Source organism: Peromyscus californicus, unplaced genomic scaffold (assembly GCF_007827085.1).
Source record: "Peromyscus californicus insignis strain IS unplaced genomic scaffold, ASM782708v3 Scaffold_8__1_contigs__length_139910024, whole genome shotgun sequence".
Taxonomy (NCBI): domain Eukaryota; kingdom Metazoa; phylum Chordata; class Mammalia; order Rodentia; family Cricetidae; genus Peromyscus; species Peromyscus californicus.
This window is the reverse complement of record NW_026294606.1, coordinates 117,433,580-117,445,829: the sequence shown is the minus strand read 5'-3', so window position 1 is coordinate 117,445,829 and position 12,250 is coordinate 117,433,580. Positions and strand designations below refer to the sequence as shown.

Sequence of the window (12,250 nt, the reverse complement as noted above, 5' to 3'; positions counted from 1 at the left end):
TTCCTCCCTTGCCAGGGCATCTCTGCACAGGCCTCTGCTGGACCACAGGGGCCTTCTGCCAGACAGGAATCCGAAGCAGGAGACTTGGGCTCTGGGAAGGCATGCCAGCTGTCATGGCTCACATGATGCTAAGACTCATGATGCTCACTGTTAGTGGAGTAAGTAAATGGCTGCCAGTATGAGAAACATAATATGCACCTCCAACCTGCACTCTTGGAACAGAACAAGGTAAACTGCTAGTTAGCACTCCAAAATTTTTTTCAATTCTACCAGCTGCTTAAGAATTTAAACAAGTCTTATCTGCTGCATGTCCCCAAATTGAAAATAATCAAATAGGATCTTTTGTGAAAACAGATACAGCAGATTGTGCATTTAAAGGGTAACAAAGGACTTTCCTGGTTTGGGCTGAAGCTCCAAAAGCCAAGACACTGCTCACATAGCCAAACGTCTTTAAGAAGGTATGATCCACCTACATTGCTCCTGCTCCTAGACTCAGACTTACATGGGCCAGAGCCAGCCCACCACCCACCTCACGGCTGCAGCAGAGCTGAAAGTCTATTTCATATAAGTGTTTCCACTTCGAGTACCTGTTCGTCTCCCACCCTTTGCCTCTCTCTGCCTTCAGCCAAGCCCAAGAGTGGATTTTAAGACAGCCATATGGAACTTGGCTCCACAGAGGGGAAAAAACAGCCAGGGATGTAAGTTAGTGGAGGACTTAGCTAGCATGTGGGAAGCCTAGGGTTTCACCACCAGGACCACACCCACACCCACGGGGGGGGGGGGGGGGCTAGATACCCATCAGTGGGGTATTAGTCAACTGTAAGAAGAAAGAAAACATGGAAGGTTAGAGCTATGAGGGCAGCCTCATTCATACCCACTGGAACCTGACAGCTACCAAGTCTCAAAGAAACTGGCCAGAGCAAACGGAAAAGCAGATAGGGTGTGATGGCAGCAAGTGGGATGCCTGATGACAGTAGGCACACACGTCTCAGAGCTCAGGTGACAGCTGTACAGAGGGAAGCAGCCTCAAGCTGTTGATAGACCCTGCCCAAAAGGATCACTGGAGAGGTGATCTGCTCCCAGGAGAGGTACAGGTGGGTGTTCTAAAGGGCCAACAGAAATGCAAACCAAGTATGAGGGAGGCTTCTGGTACTATAGGGCAGTAAGAATTAACAACAATACAGACCCAGCCATAAAGCCTCATTCTAACCCTTTGAGGGGGCGAAAGAGAGTAGAGGGCAAGGAAAAGAAAGCAAGGCAGAGCCCACATGGTTTGCCTCAGCCCTGCCCTGCCATGTCCTCCAAGTCTCACTCACTGCTGGCACATACGGACAGACTCCCATGTGGACAGACTTACCACCAACCCCAGAGCAAATTACTACTAAGGCAGGCTGGAGTAGGCCTCTTGCTTTTGCTTCCCTTTCAGAGGTTCAATTAGCTACACTGGGAAGAGGAACAGATAAATAACGGGGTCCAGTGGCCCCACCTTCACCTCTGCAGGACTGACAGAGTCTGAGGTTTAAACAGAGGCAAAGGTTACACATAACTATGCAAGCATAATTAATCTGGTCAAGTTATGGTCATAGCCATCTATCAGACTGGCATTTTAATAAACTGTTAGCCAAGGACTTGGCATTTCCTGTGCATGGCGAAGTTCCAAAAAAATTCCTTGCTTTCATTACACTAATATATATAGATTTGTGTGTGTGTGTGTGTGTGTGTGTGTGTGTGTGTGTGTGTGTGTGTGTGTGTGTGTGTGTATCCCCAGAACTCTTTATGGTAACTCAGAAAATGGCTGGGGAAAGAAAACAAATCAACATGTTGTTCCTTCACATGGCCCCAAGGCAGTCGCATATTCCTAATTCTGCTAACTGTCCGAAATCAAAAAATGCAGAAATTGCCCCCCTTTCAGAAGTCAGGCAACAGTTTTCAATGTTTTCTGAGACAGGGTCTCACACAGGCTGGCTTCAAACTCATGCTCCTCCAGCCTCAGGGTCCTGAGAGCTGAGATTAGAGGAACACACTACCATGGCCTGCTCCAGTCACAGACGTGGCTATGAAAATGTTAACTCTAACAGTGGGGCCTAGCAGGTTAATCCGCAGATGATATCCAGCCTATTTCTGCCTTGCTCGCTGCTTCCTAGCCTGTGGTATAGGAATGTCCTTCATCACGAAATTCTGTCACCATGAACTCAACTAGTCCACCCCACCTTCTCTACTACAACGGACTGAAACCCTCTCCAACTGTCAGCCAAAGAACAGTTCCTCCCTTAAGCTGCTGCTGCCAACAGCAAGGTGACTGTAACTAACACCCAGGGCCACACTACAGTCTCGAGCTCCTAGGGAGCTGAGCTCACCTGGACAGAAGCTTCTCCCTCCTCTGGATCAGTGCTGGGCCTTTCCACCGGGCTGTTGAGTGCAGGCCGCAGGCTCTCTGACCGCTGGAAGCAAACAGAGCAGGCAGGCAGAATGAAGGAACAGGCACAGGAAAAACCAGGGCACAGAGGGGCAACAGTTCTCACCACAGCTCACAACTTGAGAGGTGAGACCCAGGACTCAGAGGCCCACATAAGAGTGCCATGTTTGAGTGGCTAGCAAACTGATCCACATTCAGCGTCCGTCAATCCTAGCAACCGCACAACAAAAACAATGACAAATGTCAACTGCGCCAAGTGAGCACTGTTCTGGTTTTCTCATCAGCTCTCCTCACGCGCTAGGATGCAGGTACACGGTCAGTCTCCAGGTCAGGGTTCTCTGGATCCTGCCCATATATTCCCTTCAGGTCTGAGCACCTCCATACCCGCCAGCTGGTTTATGAATTTTTTTTTTTTTTTTGGTTTTTTGAGACAGGGTTTCTCTGTAGTTTTGCGCCTTTCCTGGAACTCACTTTGTAGACCAGGCTGGCCTCGAACTCACAGAGATCCACCTGCCTCTGCCTCCCGAGTGCTGGGATTAAAGGCGTGCGCCACCACCGCCCGGCTTGGTTTATGAATTTAACTGACAACTCTATCTGGTCACGTGAGGCAACTCTGCCACCTCCAACAGCCAGCCAGCCAGCCGAGACCTGAGGGCCCATAACTAGCTCCTCAGCCCAGCTGACTCCAAATGCTGTACTCTTCCAAAGAGCTCCATCTTTTCAAATTTCACTGATAGATTTCTACATATTTGCACCGACTGTACAGAGTAACTTTCGGTAGATGATTATCTGGCCATATATAAAGTCTCAGTGTTCCTCTCTCACTATTTCTTGTGTCTATCAAAGAAGTCAAGTGAGGAGGCAGGAACTCTGACCTTTTTACTAAAGTCCAAAGTCTAAACTATACCTAATAGACACCTGCAATACAATGTACAATCAGCCTTACTTCCCAGTCCAGGGATCCATCAACCACAGCCCAAGGACCACGGTCGCCCCTCCCATCTATTTCTACAACAGTGTTTTACTGGACCACAGTCCTGCTCACCGACACACTCCCTGCCAGTGACTGCTTTAGTTGCAACAAACTATGGAACAAGCCGAGCCGAAATACTCACTCTTTGCTCTTAAGGGAAAAAGATGTCAACCTTTGACAGGAGCCAATGGCATTCCCTTACAGACCTGCAGCAAAGGCAGGGTGATCTGGGCACGATTCTGTACAAAAATTACTCCTGTTATCTGTGCTTATCTTTTGTGGGTCTGTTTTCATGCAGGGTTTGAACAAAACAAAGTTTACAAAACGAAGTTTACAGAAACCCTTCCTCAAATCGTAAGTAATATCTAGATATTAAAATTAAATCTTTGGAAAAAAACGAAATACATTTGTCCTGTATAAAGCCCTAATTCTACCTGTGTGGGAAAAGGAACTTGAATCCGTCCTTCTAAGATGTTGTCTGTTGTTATTTCCACGGAGCGAGTCATCTGGAGGTCCTGGAGCACAAGGTGGTATGGGACCTGGGGGAACATCTCTTGAATTTGATGAGCCTGAGGAATACAAAGAACCCACAGCAAAGGTCACTCTCAGCAGCATGCAAAGGTCAGTGTGTGTGGCAGGTCCTGGACACAGAGGGTGACATCACACCTTGAAAGCACAGGTCAAAGCAGCCACTTTGGCTCAGCAGATTACCTGCACATCACTGTCTTCATCGTTCCAAGGTACCAGACCTCTGGAACGGCATCAATTTCAAAATAAAGGGCAGAGAGAAATCTAGTGGGATCCCAAGACAGGCTCAAACAGTACCTTCTGGTTTTAAAAGGAATCATCGGAAAGATTTACTTATTTTATGTGTGCCAGTATTTACCTACATGTATTGTATGTACAAGGAATCATTTTAAAGTTCAATGTTCAGACATAGCATGTATAGTATTCATGTCCATTATGCAAGGTGAAAGAAACCTGACTAAGTAGAGGAAAAGAAAACCAATGCATAAGGCTGGGCGGTGCTGCTCAGGGGAGTACTTGGAGGAGGCCCTGGGTGGGTGACTCCAAAAGGGCCTTGGAAGCATGGAAAAGAAGACTAGATCAGCTCTGAATCTGGATTGAGTAAGGCCTGCACAGCTCTGTAAGCTAAATTTGAATTAACCAGAGCACATTTTTACTGTATGTAAATTATACTGTAACTTAGAAAAATTCAATTAAAGAATTTAAATAGAGTACTCACATATGAAATTCTAAAATATTTTTTTAACTTTTTAAAAGTAGCCAGGCATGGTGACATGCTACTATAACCCTAGCATCCAGAGGCAGAGGCAGGAGGGTCTACAAGTTCAAGACCAATCTAGGTACATAGTAGGATCATGAAAATACCTAGCACTGCCTTAGAACTGTGATTTTCAAACTATCCTCTAGATCCATCTCAGAGTGCACTTGGGATTTTAGGCATGTGTATAAGAAGGGCAGACGAAGGCCCAAACAATGTCCATACTTCAATCCAAGTACCCTAGAACTTGTGTGTGTGTGTGTGTGTGTGTGTGTGTGTGTGTGTGTGTGTGTGTTTTACACATATATAATTTAGAAATGTTTACATTCGGAGCCGGGCAGTGGTGGCACACGCCTTTAATCCCAGCACTCGGGAGGCAGAGGCAGGTGGATCTCGGTGAGTTCGAGGCCAGCCTGGTCTACAGAGCGAGATCCAGGAAAGGCGCAAAGCTACACAGAGAAACCCTGTCTCGAAAAAACCAAAAAAAAAAAAAAAAGAAAGAAATGTTTACATTCTAGGTTTCAATTGTAGAAAAATCTCTATAATTTACCAAGAGAGAAAGGAAAAAACAAAGGAGAGAGGAAAGGAAAGAGAGGAGAAAGCGAAAGGGAAGGAGGCAGGACAGATCACTGCTTTGGGTACAATACAGTACGACGGGGTATCGGGGCCAAAGGAACAGAGCACCACCACTGCACTAGGAAGGAAGGTGTCTCAACACTAAGACTCGACAGAACAGGTCAGGTCAGACTGTCCAAAGCTGTGCTGCGTCACTGAGGGTAGACAACGGCAAGATGTTCAGTGCCCAGAGGGCCCCAAGACTCCACACCATTGCAGACCCCGTACTGTTTGTGGAGTGGAACATTCACCCTAATAAAACCAAAGCCAAGTGGGAAGGGTCTCCACAAGCAGATTAAATTATTCTCTCTCACCTGGCTCTCCACCCCCAATTAAAAAGAGAAAGAAGAAACAAAGCTGGATTCATTTTATTAGACTAACACTTTCTACCAGAAAATCCAATCAGTTTAATATTGGATTTTAATTAAAAATGTATAGTTCCAGGAAGTTAGTTGTGCTAAAAATAGTCAATTTCAGACCACTCAAAGAACTAAAGAACAAACAGGGCCCACTAAGTTTTTAAGCCAACTCCCTCCGGAGGCTCACAGACCCTGGCTTGTTGGCGTCCCCCCAACCCCCCAGTGGCCACACTAGGCCATCCACTCCAGAGCGCCCATACCGACCATGGTGATGGTCTCAGAGAGAGCAGGAGCAAGAGGAGCCAGCAGGAGCCACATCTCCTCCATTTTCCATGCTGGCTGTGACCAAAACCCACTACAACCTGTCCCTTCGTCCCTGGCTTTTTCCCTTGGCACCCTGGCCTCAAGTCTGTCCACAGTACAGCTGGGCCAGATCGCCACTGTTTTGTTGAAGGCAGAACACTCCCCCACCGCACGCACGCACGCACGCACGTTACACTTCCTCCCCCTGTACATCTTGGTACACTTTCAAATTGCTTCTAGCATCTGCCTAGTGTGAGCCAATCTTTTCTTTCTCACCCAAACACCTTGTCTGCAGCTCTATCCACCCTCCTTCTATCAGCAAAGCCCTCTTCTTCCCTGCTCCCCTCCAACCCCACCCTCCACCTGAAGGATGATGTTACCCTTTCAGTCAATATTTCTACAGGTTTTGCACCCTCAACCTCTGCTTATCCAAACATCACTCCTAGTCACACACTCTTCATTAAAAATAGCCCGTGGCTGTGCTCTCTAATCACAATTCTAAGGAAGCTGAAGCAGGAGGATCATTAATTCAAGCCAACCTGGATTAGAGACCCTACCTCCAAAAGCAGGGAAGCAAGGGACAGGGGTGTAGTGTGTTAGCAAGACTTGCCTCGCAGGCACAAGGCCCTCCAGCGTGCAGAGATGCAGGGAGAAGAAGAGAGGGGAACAGAGGCATGGGGAGAGAAGGAGCCCTCACACGTAAGTAATACCCAGGATTAACCCCCAGGAACTCCGCCTGGGTCCTGCAGGAAATAGCTGAGAAACATCTCTTCCTGCTTCCAGCAAGGAAGGGAGAAACTCACCAACCAGAGTACCTCGTTCTTAACAAGGTCTGCTCCAGGAAAACTCGGCTAACCAGAGCCTACTCTGCTGGGTTAGGCTGTGAGAGTCCAGATGACCTAGGGGGAAAAAAAAAACCCAACTCCACCTGGCTCCACCTCCCTAATTCTAACTCCAGGGCTCTCCAGTCACTCTGCCTCTCCTAAGAGTGGACAGGAGGCTGAGAAGCATTTGAAACATCCATATCCCAGGCCTCTGGCTCACCAGCTAAGACCTCATCCCTAGACACTTTCATCAAGATCAATTTCCACATTAGCACAGAGCACGATGGGGAAAAATATAAACTCAACAACTGCACAATCTGAAAAGACATGACAGGGATGTCCGGACTGGGAACTGAATGAGTTAAAGTCTACACTGACTCCTTTACCCATTAGAGCCCTTGGTGTATATGCTAACTAGATGGCGTGAAAAAACAGATGAACAAGGTGAAGCAGAACAGCTACAAGTCCTACAGAAGAGCCAAAGGCAAAGCTAGCAAGCAAGCCCACTAGAGCAGAAATGCAGGCCTGTCCCAGCTGCAGGAAGAACCCTGGTCTTGAGGGTACTGCAGGGCTTTGAACCCCAAAGACAGACTCAAGACTGGAAATGACAGCAGAATATCTGAAGACTGAGGCAAGTACAAAGGTGAACACATGCAGGATGAACACTCAGAGGAAAAAAGCAAGGGGAGAAGGAAGTACTCAAACAACAAAGGACAACTTCCCCCAAACTAACGTCAGGCACCAAGTCAGCCCAGGAGCTCCCGGAACAAATAAGCAAAATAGTAAAATAAATAAAAACCATCCAGGCAAATCATTTTCAAGCTACAGAAAATCAAAGGGAAAAATCAAAATCCTTGTAAGAAGCTGAAGGGGAAAAGAGCTTCCCTGCAGAGAAGTAAAGGCGAGAACTGGTCCAGCTTCTCTTCAGAAACTAAACAAGCAAGAGAATAGTGAATAGGTGAAGGAAAAGCCAACAACAAATGCAAACAAACAACAAGATCCAAGAAACCAACAAACAAAAAAGCATCTAGGACTGCCTGCGCGTCCTGCTAAGGTATCCTCAGAACTGAAGAGGAGCTGCAGCAATGACGTGGTGGGTAAGAGCTGCACAAGCATGAGGATCAGAATTCGGATCCTGACAACCACAGAAAAAGTCAGGCATGTGAGGCCGTACTGATCTGGGTGGCCTGTGCTGCCACTGGGGCCATGATGCCACAGGGCCCAAGCTGCTTAGGAGGGCCATGTCTGGATTTGTGGTGCTGCTACAGCTAGGGTCTGTGACGATGCCATGGCCCGTGTTAGCACAGGGGGTCATAGGAACCATGCTGTACTGAGTCAGCCCTGCCCTTCACTGGCCCTGGGAGAGCTGGCCCTACCCCTCATTGTATACTGCAGCAAGAGAGTTGGCCCTGCCCCTCAGGGGATAGCTGCCACACACACACACACACACACACACACACACACACACACACACACACACACATTCAAGAAAGATGGCCCAACCCCTCACCACAGACATGCACCTCACCTGGCCAGCACACTAGAGCACACTAGAGACAGAGGTAAGCTGACCCTGAGGGCATGAAAACAGGAGAGCTGACCGACTCCCTCGGAGGCCATATGGTGGCATGGGCGACAGAAAGATGTTCTCCCCTCCTTATCCACTGCCAACAAATGAGAGAACTTTAGCCCTGCGCCCCCACCCCCACCCCAGCACACTAGAGCTGACCCTGTTTGTCAGGGATGCATGTGAGCCAGCCCTGAGGGCCTGAGAGCAGCAGAGCTGAGCCCCCCACACACACCCTCTCTTATGCCCCCGAGAACAATGGGGAAGAGCGGGCCCTGCACCTCACCCGGGCAAAACAGTAGAGCTGACCCTAGTGATGTGAGTGTGGGACCTAGATCTGAGGGCCTGAGCAGGAGAGCTGGAGCAGCTCCTTGCCACAGGCTACATTGGGTGAGCTAGCCTGAGGCAATAATGAAAAGTTTGCCAGAGTAGTGATGAGGGAAAGCTAGCGGGCTGACCAACCCAGCTACCACCCAGGCCCAGAACCAGGGCTATGGGTTGGTCTACCTCAACATCTGCCTCATCTATGAACTGCTGAACATGGAGGGGACAAACCTGTGGATCCAAAACAGCAGAATCTCCATGAAACAGAACAACAGGACAGCCAAGAGGAGCCTCAGTAAGAGCCCTTTACAGGTGGGACAGCGGAAGCCAGAGGCGTCAAGCCAGACCAATGACTGGCAGTGAACATTTCCAAGATGGACTAAAGGGTAAACTGTGAGACTCAACAGGCCACACTACAGCATCCACGACAAGATTCTTATCTTTTCTTTTCTTTTCTTTTTTCTAAATAGAGAGACCCTGTCTCAAAAGAAAGGAAGGAAAAATGAAGAGAGGGAGGGAGGGGGAAAGAACAGAAAAGAACTCCCTTTGACAAACAAAAAAATAAGGTAGCCAAGCATGGTGGTCCACACTTTTAATCCCAGCAGAGGCAGGAGGATGTCTGTCAGTTCTCCTAACTTGATTTCTAGAGTGAATGTAATCTCAGCCCAAATCCCAGCTACTTTACATATAAGGGCAAAGTGATTCCAAAGGTTATATGGGAAAACCCAAACCCGGGAGAGAGCCAATACATCACTGAAGAAGAAAAGGAAGACTAGAGGACTTATGCCACAGGACTTCACGAGTACATGCTAAAGAAATCAAGACAGGGCTGGAGAGATAGCTCAGTGGTTAGGAGCATGCATTACTTTTCCAGAAGGACCCAAGTTCAATTCCTAGCATCCACGTCAGTCCAGCTCCCAGAAATCTGAGACCTCTGGCCTCCACGGATAATAACCCCACCACACACACATATACACAAGACTAAAAATAAAATAAACCGGGCTGGAGAGATGGCTCAGAGGTTAAGAGCACTGGCTGCTTTTCCAGAGGTCCTGAGTTCAATTCCCAGCAACCACATGGTGGCTCACAACCATCTGTAGTGAGATCTGGTGCCCTCTTCTGGCCTGCAGTCATACATGCTGTGTGCATAATAAATGAATAAATCTTTAAAAAAAAAATTAAATAAATAAATAAAATAAACCTTATTTCAAAAAAAGTACAAGTGCTAATGAAGTATTATACATCCAGATAAAGGTATACAATTCACTCTTCAAAAAAACGAGCTACTGATCCATGATAAGGCATGGGGGAATCCTATACACAAATTAGTAGGTCAAATTCAACTGTCTGACATTCCAGAAAAACAAAGCTATGGGGATGGGTGAGGCAGAGCACACAGCTTTTTGAAGGCAATGAAAAATGCTCCAGATGGTACTATAATAGTGGCTTTACCCGACTACATACCCATCCAAACTCACATGTAGCAGAAAGGTGTGTAAGAATCTCTATACTGTCCTTAAGTCTGCTATGAACCTCACTCTGCTCCAACAAGGTAACCTCCAAGTTCCCAGGAGGTCCTCACCCAACGCCTCAGCAGCTGGGTGCACTGTGCAGTTCCTGCAGATCAATAGCCATCCTGCCAGTCTCTCAGCTTACAAAAAGCTACCCTTCTTGAGAAGACTCCTGGCTACCCTGATGGCATTACAATTGCTACGCTGAGTCCAGTCTAGTCACGGGGACAGACTTTCAGCACAAAGTTGTTCAATGGAGAAATTAAGGCTGGCCAGGTATGGTGGTACATGCCTTCGGGTCCAAATTCAGGAGGCAAAGGCAGGCCTGTTCTACATAGAGAGTTCCACACTAGACAGGAGACCTTATCTCAAACAAACAAACATACCGCTTCAGAAAAATACAAAAAAAAAAAAAAAAAAAAAGAAGAAGTATTTGGACAATCTCCTTGAGCCAACAGCAATGCCTCTAAGTTACAAGGTTCTCTCTCTCTCCCTCTCCCTCTCCCCCCTGCCCCCAGGCAGAGGGACAAAAAGTATACTTGATAGTTCTTATACAATTTTTACATCATTCACTCCTGTCAATAATTCCTTCTCAATTTCTTGCTCAAATCAAGTAGTTTCAACGTAGGCTTAGATCACAGTTACATAACTCTAGTAGCACACACTAAAGGTTAGATTATCTGCCACACAAGTAAATGACAGCAAGTTTTCAGACTAGTTTCAGCTGCCTAAGCACTCACTAGTCGTCACCAACAACACATTAGCTTATTGTGTCTGTGAGCTGCCTCCCCAACCAGAAACCACCATTCTTCAAAGACACGCAAGTGTAGAGCTCAGTGACGGCATGCATGCACAGCAAAGGGAAGGCCCTGGATTCAACTTCCTGTAAAGAGAGGGAGGGGAGACAGAAGAGGGAGAAGGAAAAGGAAAGAAAGGGAAGTGGTCCCTGAAAAACTCTGCTGTTCTATCAGGAGAGAGAGAAACCAGCAGGGTCATACACACTATACACATGTCCCAGAACTCTTCACGCCCTCACGACTTCTCATCTTAAGCAGTTATCGGTTCTTACCATGGCATTTAGCTGGGAGTTGCTTGCCTGTGTGATGCCAAGAATGTTGGTAGTGTGCATCACTTCAACTGAAAAACTTGGCAGCCAGCTCGCAATCCGGGACCCTACAACAAGTCAGAATCCAACACAGAGTTAGTGCCCTTGCTCCCTGCTCCAGTGTCATCTATGGAGTCCCTCATGCCAGGCCTTTCTGCCAAGTGCTGTACCAGGTTACTTTATTTTGTCCTCACTAAAGCCGACCTGTGCCTCCCACTCCTCTAGAGATAGGACTCTGGGCCTCAGCCATGGCCTTTGATCCCTGAGGCACTGAGAAGTTAGCCTACACATCCAAGATCCCACAGGTTAATGATATGGCAGGATGTGAAGCCAAACAGCCATTCTCTCAGCAAAAACCCTAAAGGGTCCTATGACTCTGGACCTGGTACAACAGCTGAGTTTCACTCTCCATTACAGCCAGCACAGGATACTCCTAATGTGGAAGACTCACTTTCACAATTACCTTCATGAAGCATTTTCTGCTTAATATTGCTATGGATATCACTCTGTATGCTGTGAATGTGTTGCTCTGATTGGTTAATAAATAAAGTGCTGATTGGCCAGTGACCAGGAAGGAAGTATAGGTGGGATAAACAGACAAGGAGATTTCTGGGAACAGGAAGGCTGAGTGAGGAGTCACCAGCCAGATACAGAGGAAGCAAGATGTGAAGGCAGAAATGGGGAAAGGTACCAAGCCACATGGCTAAACATAAATAAGAATTATGAGTTAATTTAAGTGTAAGATCTAGCTAGCAAGAAGCCTGAGCCATTAGTCCAGTCTTAATTAATATAAGCGTCTGTGGGTTTATTTGGGTCTGAGCGGCTGTAGGCCCAGGCAGGACTGGAGAAAACTCCAGCTACATAGTATGATTAAAGATTTGACCTTGGTCTGGACATTGTGGTGCACGCCTTTGTTTTTAATAGGTAGATGAGTGTTTCGCCTCTATTTATGTCTGTACACTGCGGAT

The 12,250-nt window shown here is 47.2% G+C and overlaps 1 protein-coding gene across 1 annotated transcript in view; it reads right to left on the bottom strand.

Annotated features, from left to right (window-relative positions):
* The window catches only part of Amfr (autocrine motility factor receptor), a 45,270-nt gene that overhangs the window by 2,603 nt on the left and 30,417 nt on the right, over window positions 1–12,250 (bottom strand). The window contains exons 10-12 of the mRNA XM_052727407.1: window positions 11,247–11,350; window positions 3,824–3,958; window positions 2,358–2,441 (exon numbers count right to left, since the gene is read on the bottom strand). Of these exons, the coding sequence (XP_052583367.1) occupies window positions 2,358–2,441; window positions 3,824–3,958; window positions 11,247–11,350 (323 nt within the window). The remainder of the gene's footprint in view (window positions 1–2,357; window positions 2,442–3,823; window positions 3,959–11,246; window positions 11,351–12,250) is intronic.